Below are 17,361 nucleotides of genomic sequence, written 5' to 3'. Positions count from 1 at the left end.
ACAAATCATTACAAACAGTAGCCAGCCAAGTAGAAGAGTTACTTACACAAGTCAGAAATTTAGATAAAATGAATCACTTACCTTTGATGATCTTCATATGTTTGCACTCAGAAGACATTAATTTATTCAATAAATGTTCCTTTTGTTAGATAAAGTCTCTCTTTATATCTGAAAACTCGAACAAAACTGAGGTTTTCTTTAGTAATCCACAGGCTCAAACGCAGACACAACAGGCAGACAATAATCCAAATTGTATCCGTAAAGTTCATAGAAACATGTCAAACGATGTTTATAATCAATCCTCAGGTTGTTTTTAGCCTAAATAATCGATCATATTTCAACCGGACAACAACATCGTCAATATAAAAGGTAAACAAGAAAGGCACTCTCTCGGTCGCGCGCATGAAAAAGCTCTGTGACACGACAGGGTCCACTCATTCCGACTGCTCTTACTCCCTCATTTTTCAGAATACAAGCCTGAAACAATTTCTAAAGACTGTTGACATATAGTGGAAGGCATATAGGAGCTGCAATTTGAGTCCTAAGTAAATGGGTACTGTAATCGCATTGAATAGAAAACTACACAAACAAAAAAATCCTACTTCCTGAATGGATTTTTCTCAGGTTTTCGCCTGCCAAATCAGTTCTGTTATACGCAGACATTATTTTAACAGTTTTGGAAACTTTAGAGTTTTCTATCCAAATCTACTAATTATATGCATATCCTATCTTCTGGGCCTGAGTAGAAGGCAGTTTAATTTGGGCATACTTTTCATCCAAAATTCCAAATGCTGCCCCCTACCCTAGAGAAGTTAAAATAATTGCAATAAATAAACATGAAGAAGCAAGTTAAGCGACATTGCCATAGACCTAATATGTTGACCTTCAGGTTATTGGTTAGGCTACAGTGAAATGATAATCATTTTGTCCTAAAAGATACAAATATTGAAGTGGCTCAGATGTAGCCTAATGGCTTAATACTAGGTACAGTTGAAGTCGGAAGTTTACATACACTTAGGTTGGAATCATTAAAACTAATTTTACAATCACTCCACAAATTTCTTGTGAACAAACTATAGTTTTGGCAAGTCTGTTAGAACATTTACTTTGCATGACAAAATACATTTTTCCAACAATTGTTTACCGATTATTTCTATTATAATTCACTGTATCACAATTCCAGTGGGTCAGAAGTTTGCATACACTAAGTTGACTGTGCCTTTTAAACAGCTTGGAAAATTACAAAAAATTATGTCATGGCTTTAGAAGCTTCTTATAGGCCAATGACATCCATTTGAGTCAATTGGAGGTGTACCTGTGGATGTATTTCAAGTCTTACCTTCAAACTCAGTGCCTTTTTGCTTGACATCATGGGGAAATCAGCCAAGACCTCCACAAGTCTGGTTCTTCCGTGGGAGCAATTTCCAAATGCCTTAAGGTACCACTTTCATCTGTTTAAACAATAGTACACAAGTATAAACACCATGGGACCGCACAGCCGTCATACATCTCAGGAAGGTGATGTGTTCTGTCTCCTTGAGATGAACGTACTTTGGTGCAAAAAGTGCAAATCAATCCCAGAATAACAGCAAATGACCTTGTGAAGATGCTGGAGGAAACCGGTAAAAAAGTATCTATATCCACAGTAAAACGAGTCCTATATCGACATAACCTGAAAGGCAAGGAAGAAGCCACTGCTCCAAAACCGCCATAAAAAAGCCAGACGGTTTGCAACTGCACATGGGGACAAAGATTGTACTTTTTGGAGAAAAGTCCTCTGGTCTGATGAAACAAAAATAGAACTGTTTGGCCATAATGACCATCGTTATGCTTGGAGGGAAAATGGGGAGAATTGCAAGACAAAGAACACCATCTTAACCGTGATGCATGGGGGTGGCAGCATCAAGTTGTGGGGGTGCTGCAGGAGGGATGGGTGCACATCACAAAATAGATGTTATCATGAGGAAATAAAATTATGTTGCTATATTGAAGCAACATCTCAAGATATCAGTCAGGAAGTTAAAGCTTGGATGCAAATGGGTCTTCCAAATGGACAATAACCCCAAGCATACTTCCAAAGTTGTGGCAAAATGGCTTAAGGACAACAAAGTCAAGGTATTGGAGTGGCCATCACAAAGCCCTGACCTCAATCCTATAGAAATATTGTGGGCAGAACTGAAAAAGCGTGTGCGGTCAAGGAGGCCTACAAACCTGCCTGCCCAAAACGTTTGACCCAAGTTAAACGATTTAAAGGCAATGCTATCGAGTACTAATTTAGTGTATGTAAACTTCTGACCCACTGGGAATGTGATGAAAAAACTATAAGCTGAAATAAATAACTTTCTCTACTATTATTCTGACATTTCACGTTCTTAAAATAAAGTGGTGATCCTAATTGACCTAAAACAGGGAATTTTTACGAGGATTACATGTCAGGAATTGTGAAAACTGAGTTTAAATGTACTTGGCTAAGGTGTATGTAAACTTCTGACTTCAACTGTAGGTCTATCGGATTGCACAATCCGTACCAGTCAAAAGTTTGGACACACCTACTTATTCCAGGGTTTTTCTTTATTTTTACTATTTTCTACATTGTGGTATAATAGTTAAAGACATATAAAACTATGAAATAACACGTGGTAACCTAAAAAGTGTTAAACAAATAAATATATTTGATATTTGGGATTGTTCAAAGTAGTCACCCCTTGCCTTGATGACAGCTTTGCGCACCCTTGGCATTCTCTAAACCAGCTTCATGAGTTAGTCACCTGGAATGCATTTCAATTAACAGGTGTGCCTTGTTTAAAAGTTTATTTGTGGAATTTCTTTCCTTAATCCGTTTGAGCCAATCAGAAGTTGTGACAAGGTAGGGTTGGTATACAGAAGATGGACTTGGTCTTTTACCAAAAAGGGCTATGTTATGGCAAGAACAGCTCAAATAAGCAAAGAGAAACGACAGTCTATTTAAAAAAAAAATATATATATATATATATATTTAATATATTTAACCAGGTAGTTGAGAACACGTTCTCATTATATATATATATATATATATATATATATATATATATTTAACCAAGCAGTTGAGAACACGTTCTCATTTACAAATGCGACCTGGCCAAGATAAAGCAAAGCAGTGCGACACAAACAACAGAGTTGCACATGGAATAAACAAACGTACAATCAATAACACAATAGAATAAAAGTCTATATACAGTGTGTGCAAAGGGCGTGAGGAGGTAAGGCAACAAATAGGCCATTGTAGCGAAGTAATTACAATTTAGCAAATGAACACTTGACTGATAGATGTGCAGATGATGATGTGGAAGTAGAAATACTGGTGTGCAAAACAGTAAATAAAAACAATATGGGGATGGGGTAGATAGATTGGATGGCTATTTACAGATGGGCTGTATTCAACTGCAGCGATTGGTTAGCTGCTCAGATAGCTGATGTTTAAAGTTGGTGAGGGAGATATAAGTCTCCAACTTCAACTATTTAAAAAAAAAAAAAAAAAAAAAAATCTGCAATTAATTCCCGTCAATGGCAGCAGAGAACTGGAAGGAAAGGCGGCCAAAGGAGGTGTTGGCTTTGTGCATGACCAGTGAGAGATACCTGCTGGAGCGCGTGCTACCATTGGGTGTTATGGTGACCAGTGGGCTGATAAGGTGGAGCTTTACCTAGCAAAGACTTATAGATGACCCGGAGCCAGTGGGTCTGGCGACGAATATGTAGCAAGGGCCAGCCGACAAGAGCATACAGGTCACAGCATACAGGTCGCCAGACACCTAGGTATTTGTAGTTGTCCACATATTCTAGGTCAGAACCGTCCAGAGTAGTGATGCTAGTCGGGCGGGCGGGTGCGGGCAGCGATTGGTTGAAAAGCATGCATTTTGTTTTACTAGCGTTTAAGAGCAGTTGGAGAAAACAGAAGGAATGTTGTATGGCATTGAAGCTTGTTTGGAGTTGTTAACTTCTCTAGGGTAGGGGGCAGCATTGGGAATTTTGGTTGAAAAGCGTGCCCAAATTAAACTGCCTGCTACTCAGCCATAAAAGCTAGAATATGAATATAATTAGATTTGGATAGACAAATTTGGACATTTCTAAAACTGTTTGAATGATGTCTGTGAGTATAACAGAACTCATATGGCAGGTAAAAACCTGAGAAAAAATCCAACCAGGAAGTGGGAAATCTGAGGTTTGTAGTTTTTCCAACTCTTGGCCCATCGAATAAACAGTGTCTATGGGGTCATATTGCACTTCCTACGGCTTCCACTAGATGGCAACAGTCTTTGGAACCTTGTTTGATGCTTCTACTGTGAAGTTGGGGCGAATGAGTCAGAGGTCTGCCAGAGAGGCACGAACTGGCCACGCTCGTTCACGTGAGAGTTAGCTTGCGTTCCATTGCAATTCTGAAGACAAAGGAATTCTCTGGTTGGGAACATTATTGAAGATTTATGTTAAAAACATCCTAAAGATGTATACAGTCAATCGTTTGACATGTTTCTATGGACTGTAGCGGAACTTTTTGACTTTTCGTCTGCTCCTAGTGATCGTCATGAATTTGGAATACTGGGCTAAACGCGCGAACAAAAAGGAGGTATTTGGACATAAATTATGGACATTATTGAACAAAACAAACATTTATTGTGGAACTGGGATTCCTGGGAGTGCATTCTGATGAAGATCATCAAAGGTACGTGAATATTTATAATGCTATTTCTGACTTCTGTTGACTCTAACATGGCGGCTATCTGTTTGGCTTGATTTGTTGTATGAGCACTGTACTCAGATTATTGCATGGTTTGCTTTTTCCATAAAGTTTTTTGAAATCTGACACAGCGGTTGCATTAAGGGGAAGTGGATGTAAATAGCAAATGTTCAGTTTTTCCAAAAATATTATTTGTTTAGGACAAATCGCTCTGTTTTGTTCATCACGTTTAGCTACGAAAAAAACCTGTATCCAGGAGTGTAATTATCCTCGCAGCTCATTAGCATAACACAACGTTAACTATTCATGAAAATCGCAAATGAAATGAAATTAATTTGCTAGCTCTCAAGCTTAGCCTTTTGTTAACAACACTGTCATCTCAGATTTTCAAAATATGCTTCTCAACCATAGCAAAACAAGCATTTGTGTAACAGTATTGATAGCTAGCGCAGCTAGCATAGCATTTAGCGTTAGCATCAGCAGGCAACATTTTCACAAAAACCAGAAAAACATTCAAATAAATAATTTACCTTTGAAAAACTTCGGATGTTTTCAATGAGGAGACTGTTAGATAGCAAATGTTCAGTTTTTCCTGAAAGATTATTTGTTTAGCAGAAATCGCTCCGTTTGGTGCGTCACGTTTGGCTACCAAAAAACCCCCGAAAATTCAGTCATCAAAACGTCGAACTTTTTTCCAAATTAACTCCATAATATCGACTGAAACACGGTAAACGTTGTTTAGAATCAATCCTCAACGTGTTTTTCACTTATCTCTTCAATGATATATCGTTCGTGGAAGTGTGCGTTCTCCTCTGAATCTCAATGGAAAATGCCTCCAGTTGAAGATTACGCACCAATTTAGACAAAGGACACCGGGCGGACCCCTGGCAAATCTAGTCTCTTATGGCCAATCTTCCAATGATATGCCTACAAATACGTCACAATGCTGCAGACACCTTGGAGAAACGATAGAAAGGGCAGGCTCATTCCCGGCGCATTCACAGCCACATAAGGAGACAATGGAAAACAGAGCCTCAAAAATTCTGCCCATTTCCTGGTTGAAGTTTCATCTTGGTTTCGCCTGTAGCATGAGTTCTGTGGCACTCACAGATAATATCTTTGCAGTTTTGGAAACGTTAGTGTTTTCTTTCCAAAGCTGACAATTATATGCATAATCGTCGAGCATCTTTTCGTGACAAAATATTGCGCTTAAAACGGGCACGTTTTTTTTATCCATAAATTAAAAGAGCGCCCCCTATATCCAAGAAGTTAAAATGGTGTAAAATACTTGTATGTTTGAGGAATTCTATTATGGGATTTCTGTTGTTTTGAATTTGGCGCCCTGCACTTTCACTGGCTGTTGACGAGGTGGGACGCTAGTGACATCGTTGATATATACAGAGAAGAGAGTCGGCCCGAGAATTGAACCCTGTGGTACCCCCATGGAGACTGCCAGAGATCCGGACAATAGGCACTCCAATTTAACACCCTGAACTCAATCTGAGATGTTGTTGGTGATGTTAGAATTACCAGCCTCAGATTGCAGCTCAAATAAATGTTTCACGGAATCCAAGTAACAGAAACATCTCAACATCAACTGTTCAGAGGAGAATCAGGAGAACTGCGTGAATCAGGCATTCATGGTCAAATTGCTGCAAAGAAACCACTACTAAAGGACACCAATAAGATGAAAAGACTTGCTTTTGCCAAGAAATATGAGCAATGGACATTAGACTGGTGGAAATATATCCTTTGGTCTGATGAGTCCAAATGTGATATTTTTGGTTCTAACTGCCGTGTCTTAATGAGACGCAGAGTAGGTGAACGGATGCTCTCCGCATGTGTGGTTCCCACCATGGCGCATGGAGGAGGGGGTGTGGGGGTGCTTTGCTGGTGACGCTGTCTGTGATTTTATTTAAAATTCAAGGCACACTTTACCTGGATGGCTGCCACAGCATTCTGCAGCAATACGCCATCCCATCTGGTTTGCACTTTGTCCTGTTGAAAAACAAATGATAGAGGGACTATGACCCAACATACCTCCAGGCTGTATAAGGGCTATTTGACCAATAAGTAGCGTGATGGAGTGCTGCATCAGATGACCTGGCCTCCACAATCACCTGACCTCAACCCATTTGAGATGGTTTGGGATGAGTTGGACTACAGAGTGAAGGAAAAGCATCAACAAGTGCTCTGCATATGTGGGAACTCCTTCAAGACTGTTGGAAATTAATTCCTTGTGAAGCTGGTTGAGAGAATGCATAGCTTTCATCAAGGCATGGTGGTAGCCTAGTGGTTAGAGCGTTGGACTAGTAACCGAAAGGTTCCAAGATCGAATTCTCGAGCTGACAAGATACAAATCTGTCGTTCTTCCCCTGAAAAAGAAACTCTTGAATGAGTAGGGGTATCCAAACTTTTGACTGGTACTGTACATGAATGTGATGTCAATATTTAGCCTTATCTTCCTATAATATGAATTGTTTTTTACTTTAAAAAAAGGTTTCCTTGCTTCGCTTGTTTATAATATTGCAAACTTTTTAGGCTATTTATGTTGAGAAATATTACATTTTCAGCGGTTACAGAGAGACAAACATTTTCATTCTATGTTTAGCAGATGTTTTCTGTATGTAAAGTGACGCGGCAGGGCAAACGGTTATCTAAAGATACACTTAGCTGTTCTATAAGTGGTCTGAGGCAGGCGTTAGATTACGAGCGATTTCAAGTGTCACATTAATAAAGACTGTTTTGGGAAACGTCTCGGAAATGTAAAGATGCTCTTCCGTCGGTTCTAACAACGAACTTAGCCTTAAGATCAATGTATCCTTTAATTTGTTTCGGCACAGCAAATTTCAGGTCTGCAGGGCACAAACTTGAATGTTGTGAAAATTCTGTGCAACTTCTAGCGCACGTTTACTGTGAACACTGAGGCTGTACCTGCTTTAAATGTAGTTTTAACACTGGTCGAGTAGTCTACCATGGCTATTTGATCATAATGTAGGCCTACCAGATGTGGCCTACCATCAAAAACAATGGAGAAAATGCATCTCATAACATCTTAATGCGGAAATAGCTGTTATTTCATTCTGCCTACAGTAGCAGCCAATGTGTGGTGTTTAATGTAGGCCTACATTCCATGAGACTTGTGAAAAAAAACATGCTGGGCTTGACATACATTTTTTTATCCACTTGCCCTTCAGAGGTGACTGAAAATGTTGTTTGATGCAAGATTGCAAAATTGCAAAATAAAATGCATTATTATTCCCATGCCGTTATTACAGATAGTGAGACAAATTATGCAACCTGCTGCCTATTGGCTACTGAGCTTATTCAAGCCTGTGTCAAAATACAACACCGCCCGTTTAAGACAAAAATCTCTTTACCTGACTCTTTTCAAAGATGTCTAGAAATGTACACGTTTTGTGCTCTTGTAGGAAGCAATCACTCCCTTTTACTGATTACAAATGACCTATAACTGGGCTAATAACTCACTAATTAGCAAAGGATATGAACTAAATGTGCACACGTGGCTACAATCACCTCTTGCTTCGATCTCAAAACAAGCGTACCTACTCACGACTGCTCATAGGCCTACTACAGCTCTGATTGGTTATGCCGCACCGGTCTGTGTTGAGCTTGTCAGTGCAACAGAATCCTACTTTGATGCGTTCTGCCTACAACAGAATCTCTTGCGTAGTTAGTTTTTGTTTCGGTATGTTGCATTGAAAGTGGCTTATATTGCCTTGATTCGATCACAATTGCCACAGTGAAGGGAAACGTTGATTGTGTTAACTTACAGGGAAGACTCTAGAAAGTTGAAGTTCGATCTCGTGCTTCTCTCCATGGGTTGATACTGTGCTTCTCGTCCCGGGAGAGCTGCGCGGGAGTCTGGGGGCTACTGCGCACCCGCACAGAGCTTAGAGGGAACATTGGTTAAGATGTTTTGGGAAACCGGGCCCTTGTCTATAGCCTCATTAAGTTTTTTTTTCCTCCCATCGTTCCAGATTTGAGGCTTTCCATTCTCTCTCTTCTGTCTGTCTTGTCCCCATGGGATCTATGCTTATCTTATCACCATGTGTGTCCAGTGTCCACCATCGTGGCGTACCTGAAGGAGGTGGAGTCTCCCTACGAGGTCCATGACTTTATCCGCTCCTACCTGGGAGACACCATGGAAGCCAAAGAGTTTGCCAAGCACTTCCTGGAGCGCCGTGCCAAACAGAAACAGAACCTGCAGCGGCAGCAGCAGCAGGTGCGTGTGTGTGTGCGTGTGTGTGTGCGTGTGTGTGTGCGTGTGTGTGTGTGTGTGTGTGTGTGTGTGTGAGAACTTATAGCTTTGAGGATGCCTTGGTTCATATTATGATCTGCCGTTCGCCCTGTCCTCTCTTCTTCACCCAGCTATCAAAGGAAGTAGCTGGGCTGGCCATGAGCAACTTCCCTCTGCCGGTAAGACTTGTTTCTCACAAGTCTCCCTGCTATGCGTGACACTCACCTTAGTGGATCCCTCATAACTCCTCCTCCTATCTGTCTCCAGGACTCCATGCGGGGAGTGAGCCCCAGCACCCTGCAGTCCATGTTCCAGGCCGCCCAGATGGGGAAGGGAGGGCTGTACGACACCCAGGGGGCCATGAAGAAGAAGAAACAGCCTGTGGTGCTGCACTCTGACCCCAGCATCTTAGGTAGGACTGGTCTCTTCAGCCTATTGACACCTGTTACGTAGTGTACTTATTACTTCCTTACATGTACCTGAATATGACCTGTGGCCACCCAACTCATGGAAACTGCATACCTGATGGATGTTCTCATTGGCTGCTGGGAGGCTGTTCATAGCTCTAACTGATTGAACTGCTCTATGCGTTCCCACATCCATCTATCTTCCCTCTCCTTTTCCATCCTCCTACTTTTCTCTTTCCCTCGATCTCTCTCCCCTCCTGACTGCAGGGTACTCATACCACAACGCGGGCGAGCGTCTGAGCCTGAATGAGATGGAGATGGTGGAGGATTACTGATCCAGATCTGATCAGCGGCAATAGCTACTACCTGAGGCCTTCTGTCTACTAATCAGACAAATCTGATGACGAATGTGCACTGCTTGAAGGGGAGGGGGGATGGGGGAGAGAGAGATGAGGATGGGGTAGAAAGAGGGAGGAGAATGGGGAACAGAGAGGAGGAGGAGGGAGGGAGGGGGAGAGGGGGATGAAGATAATGGCTGGGAGAGAGAGAACTTGTATGGGGAGAGGGAGGAGAGGATTGTATCTCCCTGCCCTTGAAAAGAGAAAGGCTCCCCTGCTTTCAATCGTTCACTTGAGTAGGGAGCGTGATGTGGTGGGGGAAAGAGGAATGATGGGTATCCCTTGGCACTTATAAGACTAAGCACCTTAAACTGAACTAATGCACTTTATTATTAAGAGGGGATTTGAATAGGGTTTTTGTTGTCAGTGTACGTACGGTGTGTGTGTGTTGAATCTACACAAGATGCTGTACGTATACATGTGAACATCTGAACTGGAAGGGTAAGGTTGGTGGGATAGATTCACTGGGAGGGGGAACTCAAAGATAGAGGGGACCTTTTTATTTTGAAACCTTATCAGAAAAACAAATCCTTTCTTGAAAGACAAACACTGTTGTTTTTTTTACAATACATTTATATGAAAAGTAAAGCTATTACAAAAAAATACATAAAAAAACTTGAAGATTTGCACTTGTGTTAAAAAAAACTAAGATAAAAAAATAGAAAAACAAATGGGGTTAGAGATGAATATTTCTGTGTGTGTGCGCATTGTGCAGACTAGTATGTTTCTAATGTCTGTTATGTTTTCTCCATTGCTTACCAAGATGTTTGAACACATACCAGGCCATTATGTCATTTTGTTCAAATAAGAATTGATGTTTTTTCCATGAGTAGACGTGTCCTCTTGTACAGAGGGACTTTCTTTGTATCTACGTGTGTATGATTGTGTGTGTGACAGAGGGGGCAATGGCACAACACATCCTTTCTCTCACCAGCTCTTCATCCCCAGAGAAACGTAATAGAAATACAGACATTTGTAGGGGAGGATTATGGCTTTGCGCTCCTTCATATGTTGTTAAAGCACCACTTGTTTCTGGGGTGTTTTGGGGTACGGGCTGATGGAGCAGTGCCCCTCCCCGCTGTCTTCTCTCAGCCACTGTGTGTGCGTGTGCGCATGCATGCATGCACATTTGTGCCTAAGAACTCTGAAAGGGTGAATGGGATGGAAGGAATGTTCAATGGCCATTGAGACATTTACTTTTTGAGTGTGTTATGGTTATGTTAAGCGCTCTGTATAGCCCGTGTATGTCAATCATATATCCTAATATTTCAGGTTTAGTCTGGGGATGATGATTGATTGGAAGGTTAGTCCAGTTTAGTTTTCCTGGGATGTGATCACGTTGCCTTGTCAGTTCTCTTTAACTTGCGTGTGAAAGGTGTGCGGTTTCAGATTCTGCTCAAAACAATTAGCATCACACTGTCCATGTACAGGATGGTGCACAAAATGTTAGCATATTCTTGTGTTACTTATTCATTGCTATTGTTGATGATGACGTTTCTTTTTTAGGAATATAAATGAAAATACATACATGAATAATCAGTTTTTTTAAAAAAAGAAAAAGTATTTGGACTGCGATTATGATGAGCACTGCTATTTTTTTTTTTATCCCTTAATTTAGTTTTTGTTGCATTACCGCCATGTGAAGTGCGTTTGTTATTTCTTTCTTAAGAAAACATTGAATGTATTCCCAAAAAAGTCAAAAAAAAATGTGATACGGGATTTTTTTCCTCCACAAAATGTCTAAAAATGGAATCTAAAAAAAAAACTAAAAATCTAAGATTGAAGAGGTCGGCGAGTTCTTTACTCTTTTCTTTTTTTACACAAAAGAGGAAGAACTCGGGAAGGCTACAGTTGAACACACTGCCTCTGCAATCCTGTTCGTACAAAAACAATATTACTATGAAAAAATAAAGAACAGACTCTTTACTATTCCTTACTGGAGTTTTGGTTGTTTACAAAACACACAGATTTCTGTGGGTGCAGTTTTTTGGGGGTTAGGGTGGATAGTGGGTAAGGGCAGGGTTTTGCAAGTGCGCTTCTGCAAAATGGACATTCAGTGGCTTATGTTGTTTTGGCGGGAAGGAAGAAGGACATCACAATGTGACCCTTTAGTGGATGTGGCTCTTTTGTAACTGACTGATCATCAAGGAGTGCAGGCGAAAAATCAAAGATTGTCTTTTTTTTTTTTTTACTGCCTGTATTGTAACTCAAGGACTAAGTGTTTCTGTTCGTGGAGTAGAAAACTTAATCAAAAAGCAGAAACTGCAGAGGAGTTTTTGGTACTTAGAACATGCATAAAGGAAACAACAATATCATCGCTTTAATAGAGAAGTCTCCTGGAGGAAAAATATGGAGTACCTTTTTTTTTGCTCCTTGAACATGTAAACGAAACAAAGATGGACAAACCCGTGAGGAGTGGTTGAGAATAAAGGAAATGTAAGATTTTGTAAAACCTTACATACAAATGACATTGACCTCAAATCTACCATTGCATTCAATTGGACCGTGTGCAGGCAGAATTATTTTTCCTTTTTTGTTTAAAAGGGGTCTCAGGGTGTGTAGTGGGGGTATTTTAACCCTGCGATGAGGGGAAATGAAAGGATACTACTAGTATGATCTCTGGGGGACACCCATCATCCCTCGTCAACACTCACTGTTGACGAGGGCTGCCCCGACCACTCTCACTATGCACTTTGGTTCATTCAAACTGTGAGATGCCATCACATTTGGGATAGGAGCACAGAAATATTGTAGTACAAAGGGAGGGTTTAACAAGAAATGTAACTTTGACTGAGTTAATACCGTCTCACTGAAAACAAAATTTTCAAAACAAAAGACAGGAACACGCCTTCTTCCTCCTGTACATAACCATATTTTTGTATTAGGCCTAACTTTAAACAAGATCACTTGGACAAAACTGCAAGGCTTGATATACAAACTAGCAGAATAAGGAAATTCACGAGACATTGATTTACAGAGTGAATAACCCTGTGGTAAATGAATTACCTGGAAATTCCCCAAACTTTGCCAGTAGCCCTGTATGTCTTCGGGGATAGGGAAAGAAAAGACTTAACATGGATGGAGCTGGGGACTGCAGGGACTCCCAAGACTGAATGATGATCACTGCTGCAGAGCCCCGCCCAAAGTGTTTGACCAACTGGCACCAGCCAATGGAGAAGGCAGGGGAGAGACAGTCAGGCGGATGTATCAGGGGACCTGCTGCCCAGATGCCCCCTCCCCAACCTGTCACCTAGCCACTGCCTGGAGATTGATCACGGGCTGACAGCAAGAAGACAACCATCATATGGGTAAGGGTGTATTTCTATCTATTTGTTTATAGTGAATATATGGACTGTGTAATGTTGGGAACTGTCTTTATGAAAATTCTGTTTTCAGTATTGTTTCATTTGGAAATCTTCATTCCTCTCCGTCTCTTGCTCTCGCTCCCTCTCTCCCTGTCTCCCATCATTCTCACTGGCTCTCATTCCACAGGGTCCTCACTGTTCCTAGCTGCCCTCTGCTGGAGAGGAGATGGAGAAGCTCCTCAGCCCTTTCTTCTTCCGCTCCTCCTCTGCACCCCTGGTGGTGAAAGAGCAGGAACCACATCAGCTGCAGTAGCAGAGGACCTGGAACAGTGGAGAAACTGACCACACACACACACAGAGCTTTACACGCATGTCCATGCAGCATTCTCAAATACTCTCTTTTCAAGAACCACATTCTTGAAAACCACATTGAAACACACACAAAAGCAGAAAGGCTCAATACCATACACTTGAGTTTTGACTGCTATGTAAATAATATTACAAGTGTTTTCTTTTTTCTGTTCAACATGCCTTAACTGTGGCGATCCGCCTTTGTGTGGCAAACTCGAAAACATATATTAACAATAAGAGTGAAAGCCAGTTGGAGAACCTGATAAGGACTATAGCATTTGAATAAGGGGGGTGGTGTCAATGTTCTACTTACCGGGACAGTGTTTTATTGGCCAACAATACTGCTGTATGTTACTTTATTTCTGTCCAGCATCTATGGCAACAAAGTAGAACTGAAGGCAATCCCTGAGGACAATGCTTAAGACTGATGGTTTTTCAAAGCAAGATTAACTGTTCTGTTATCCAGTTTTAAATGCCCAGACATGTAGCTGAAGATGCAGGCTGAGGAATCTGAAGTCTGTGTATTATGGAGCTGAGCTGACCAGGAAGGGTGTGTTAAATAGATCCATATGTTCCTTTACAGTTCTACACAGTGCCCCACTACATATTACTTTTTTATTTTTTGACCCAATGATTTTTGACAGTTTGAGACTTGATTTGAAATAAGTGTTTTTATCCTATTGAGGACCACCCATTTAAAATGAAGGATATACAGTGCCCTCTGTAGTTATTGGGATGTTGAAGCATTTCTTATTTTGGCTCTGCACTCCACAAGTTTTGATTTTAAATCAAACAATTATGAGGTTAAAGCATAGGTTCTCTGCTTTTATTTGAGGGTATTTGTGTACATATTGGTTCCACCATTTAGAAACGACAACACTCTTTATGCATAGTCACCCCTATTTCAAGGGACCAAATGTATTGGGACAAATTCACCTATGTGTATTAATGTAGTGAAAAGTGAAACATTTGGACCCATATTCATAGCACGCGATGGTTACATCAGCAATGTGACTACAAACTTGTTGGATGCATTTGCTGTTTGTTTTGGTTGTTTCAGATTAATTTGTGCCCAATAGAAATGAATGGTAAATGTGTTGTCATTTGGAATCACTTTTATTGTAAATAGGAATATAAGAATTATGTTTCTAAACACTTCTACATTAATGTGAATGCTACCATTATTACAGATAATCCTGAATGAGTCATGAATAATGATGAGTGAGATCATACCCCCAAGACATGCTCACCAATACAATAACAGGAGGTTAGCGTTTTTGGGGGGTATGATATTTGTGCGTTTTTAACTTTCTCACTCATTATTCACAATTCATTCAGAATTATCAGTATTCATGGTAGCATCCACATTCATGAAGTGTTTGTAAACATTCTTATTAACAATAAAAAGTGATTACCCAACACATTTACCATGAATTTCTTTTGGGCACAAAGTAATTTGAAACACAACCAAAACAAACAGCAAATGCATCCAACTAATTTGTTTAGTCACAAGCTTGATGTAGCCATTGTGTGTGTGCTATGAATATGGGACCAAATATTTCACTTTTTACTACTTTAATACACACAAGTGAATTTGTCCCAATACTTTTGGGACGATGTATAAAAAGTGTTGTCATTTGTAAATGGTGAAACCAATATGTACACAAATGCCCTCAAATAAAATCGGAGAATGTATAGTTTAACCTCGTAGTAATTGTTCGATTTCAAATCCAAACCTTTGGAGTCTATACCATAAGAACAAAAAATGCTTCACTGTTCCAATAATGAGAGGGCACTATCTCTTCTTGGTGGTCCTCTGAGTAGATTATCTTTGTGGATTGTCTATTTGACACTTTGATTACTGACCATTGTGCAGATTATGTCCTCGTATATTAGAAGCATCTTACTAACGTTATTGAATGGCTGTGTATGTTACTTGTATGTATGCCATCTATGCAGTTGATCATGGGTTTGTCTGTCTCTTTAATAGAAACCAGGTTTTCAATGGAGAAGCTCAATTCTTCCCCTGTCAGTCAGGTTGAATGGATGAATTGTTTTGTAAGTGTTTTCCAACTGCTTCGGTTGGTCAAACAAATGAATATTAACTTTGGGAGATGAGACCCTCTACTTTGAGTGGAACATGTTTGTTATATATATGAATAAGGGGGGGGTGCCATATATATATGATAGTTTTGATCAGTTGATATATTAGTTAATGCAACTGGAGGAATATCTAAAATGTCACTGAAGTATTTTATGAATACTGTGGATTTTGACTTCAATCTTCCAACTCCATCCGTGCGGGATAAGAATGCCCTCCATAAACTGGTTTGCAGTGAACTGTTAATATGTAGCTGTCTCTAAATTATTATTCTCTTGAGTTATATTTGGGTGTTTCATTTTTTAAAAGTTGGCATTGTCTTTGTTGGAGTAATTGTTGGTCACCTGTAGGTGAACAGTTCGGTCTGTTCTGTCTTTCTGTTAATCATTGAAGTTCAAAGTGATTATTGTTTTGGCACTGTGATGCCCCTGGGTGAGATTGTTATGCCTTTGATGTATGAATTCCATAAAAATGTATGATTCATTAACAAACCGATTTTGATCAAATTATATCCATTTTCTTTTTCACCCAAATGGTCGGCTCAGTTCCATCGCTTAAACGTTTTGAATATTTTAGAGATAAGTAACATAAAAACAAATGCATTCAGAAAAATAACCTAAAAAGTGTAAATAGTTTGGGTTTTGTTGGTTTGACGAGAACAAAAAATTATTAAATAAAATGCATTTAACAATGGATTTGACTGACTGTTTTTGCTATGTTTACTTACTATCAATTGTTATTCGTTTTACTCAAACTCATAAAATGGAACATGCCTAACTGTACTGAACAAAAATATAAATGCAACATGTAACAATTCCAAAGATTTTACTGAGTTACAGTTCATATTGTGGCAGCCCAGGGGAGTCAGAGGTGAAACTCACAAAATAAGATGGCGGGAGACCGTTTTGAGGTGCTCAAACAAAAGTTGTTTAAGGTTGGGAGGAATACAACTGAAAGGCCTCTTGGGTAACTAGTGGGTCACTTGGTGTCTGGTGTGGCAGCTCCTCGGACCACCTAGGGTAATGAACAACAAAAGAGAGAGAGCGATGATTCCGGTCTTTCAATACTTGTTCTCAACTTGCGCCGGGTGGTGTGCTGCCCGGGAATGGGTCCGCTTCCTTTCGGGGGCGAAAGGGAAGTGAGAGAGACGGGTGAGTCAAACATTGCCTAGTATCTTCTTTGGCGTCTGATCGAGGTGCTTATCATACTCACTCCGGTTATTCTGAAGTCTAGGTGTACCCTCTGCCTGTCTGCCCGAGTGACTACACCTCTACTTATACTCATTTGCTGGGACCAATTCCAGGTGCCAATTGGTTGCAGCACCTGGACTGAGTAGTACTTGTGTTGAATCAACAGTCCCAGTTGGTGCCTGTCCATGGTGCTGACTCACCTTGGCTCTCTAGCCCTCTGGAGCTGACCAAGGCCCTGCTTTCTTTGCAGCTCCCTGCTGGCCCCCGGGTTGCCACAATATGCGCTGTAAGAGCTTTCGTACTCAAACCACTGCACTGTAAGAATTGTAAAGGATTTGGCCATGTTTCAAGTGTGTGCAGACAGAGTATGCTGAATAACTGTGTAGAAGGCTGACGGTGGGGAACATGATCCCGAGTTCCTGGAGTGCCCTGTAAGGGTGAAAGAGATTGAACTGGTAAAAGTTAGAGCGGTCAAACAAAGGCTAGAACGATTGGAGGAGAATTTGAATGAGAATAAGACAAAACTGAGAATTGAGAAAACAAGTGATGCTAGTGAAGACATGGTAGTGGATGCACCACAGCCTGTTGTAAATGTTTGCTGCCAGTCGAAAGATTGGATTTTGTGGCGTTCATTGCC

General features: G+C 40.5%; 1 protein-coding gene and 1 long non-coding RNA gene across 5 annotated transcripts in view; both read left to right on the top strand.

Moving 5' to 3' along the window:
* gigyf1a (GRB10 interacting GYF protein 1a) overlaps positions 1-9,807 on the top strand; it is a 32,286-nt gene extending 22,479 nt beyond the window's left edge. For all 4 annotated transcript variants that reach the window (XM_024403683.2, XM_024403682.2, XM_024403681.2 and 1 more), the window contains 4 exons: positions 8,794-8,957; positions 9,104-9,151; positions 9,240-9,384; positions 9,647-9,807. In XM_024403683.2, coding sequence (XP_024259451.1) covers positions 8,794-8,957; positions 9,104-9,151; positions 9,240-9,384; positions 9,647-9,714 — 425 coding nt within the window. In that variant the 3' untranslated portion in view covers positions 9,715-9,807. The remainder of the gene's footprint in view (positions 1-8,793; positions 8,958-9,103; positions 9,152-9,239; positions 9,385-9,646) is intronic.
* An 87-nt stretch (positions 9,808-9,894) lies between these two features.
* On the top strand, positions 9,895-16,227 carry LOC121847427. Its single transcript, XR_006084275.1, has 2 exons — positions 9,895-13,085; positions 13,270-16,227. It is a non-coding gene; the product is annotated as an uncharacterized LOC121847427 (long non-coding RNA).
* Positions 16,228-17,361: the final 1,134 nt, after the last annotated feature.

The sequence above is a fragment of the Oncorhynchus tshawytscha genome, linkage group LG10 (genome assembly GCF_018296145.1).
Source record: "Oncorhynchus tshawytscha isolate Ot180627B linkage group LG10, Otsh_v2.0, whole genome shotgun sequence".
NCBI classification, from domain to species: Eukaryota; Metazoa; Chordata; class Actinopteri; order Salmoniformes; family Salmonidae; genus Oncorhynchus; species Oncorhynchus tshawytscha.
Note: the sequence above shows the minus strand (reverse complement) of the source record. Positions and strands in the feature narration are given on the sequence as shown.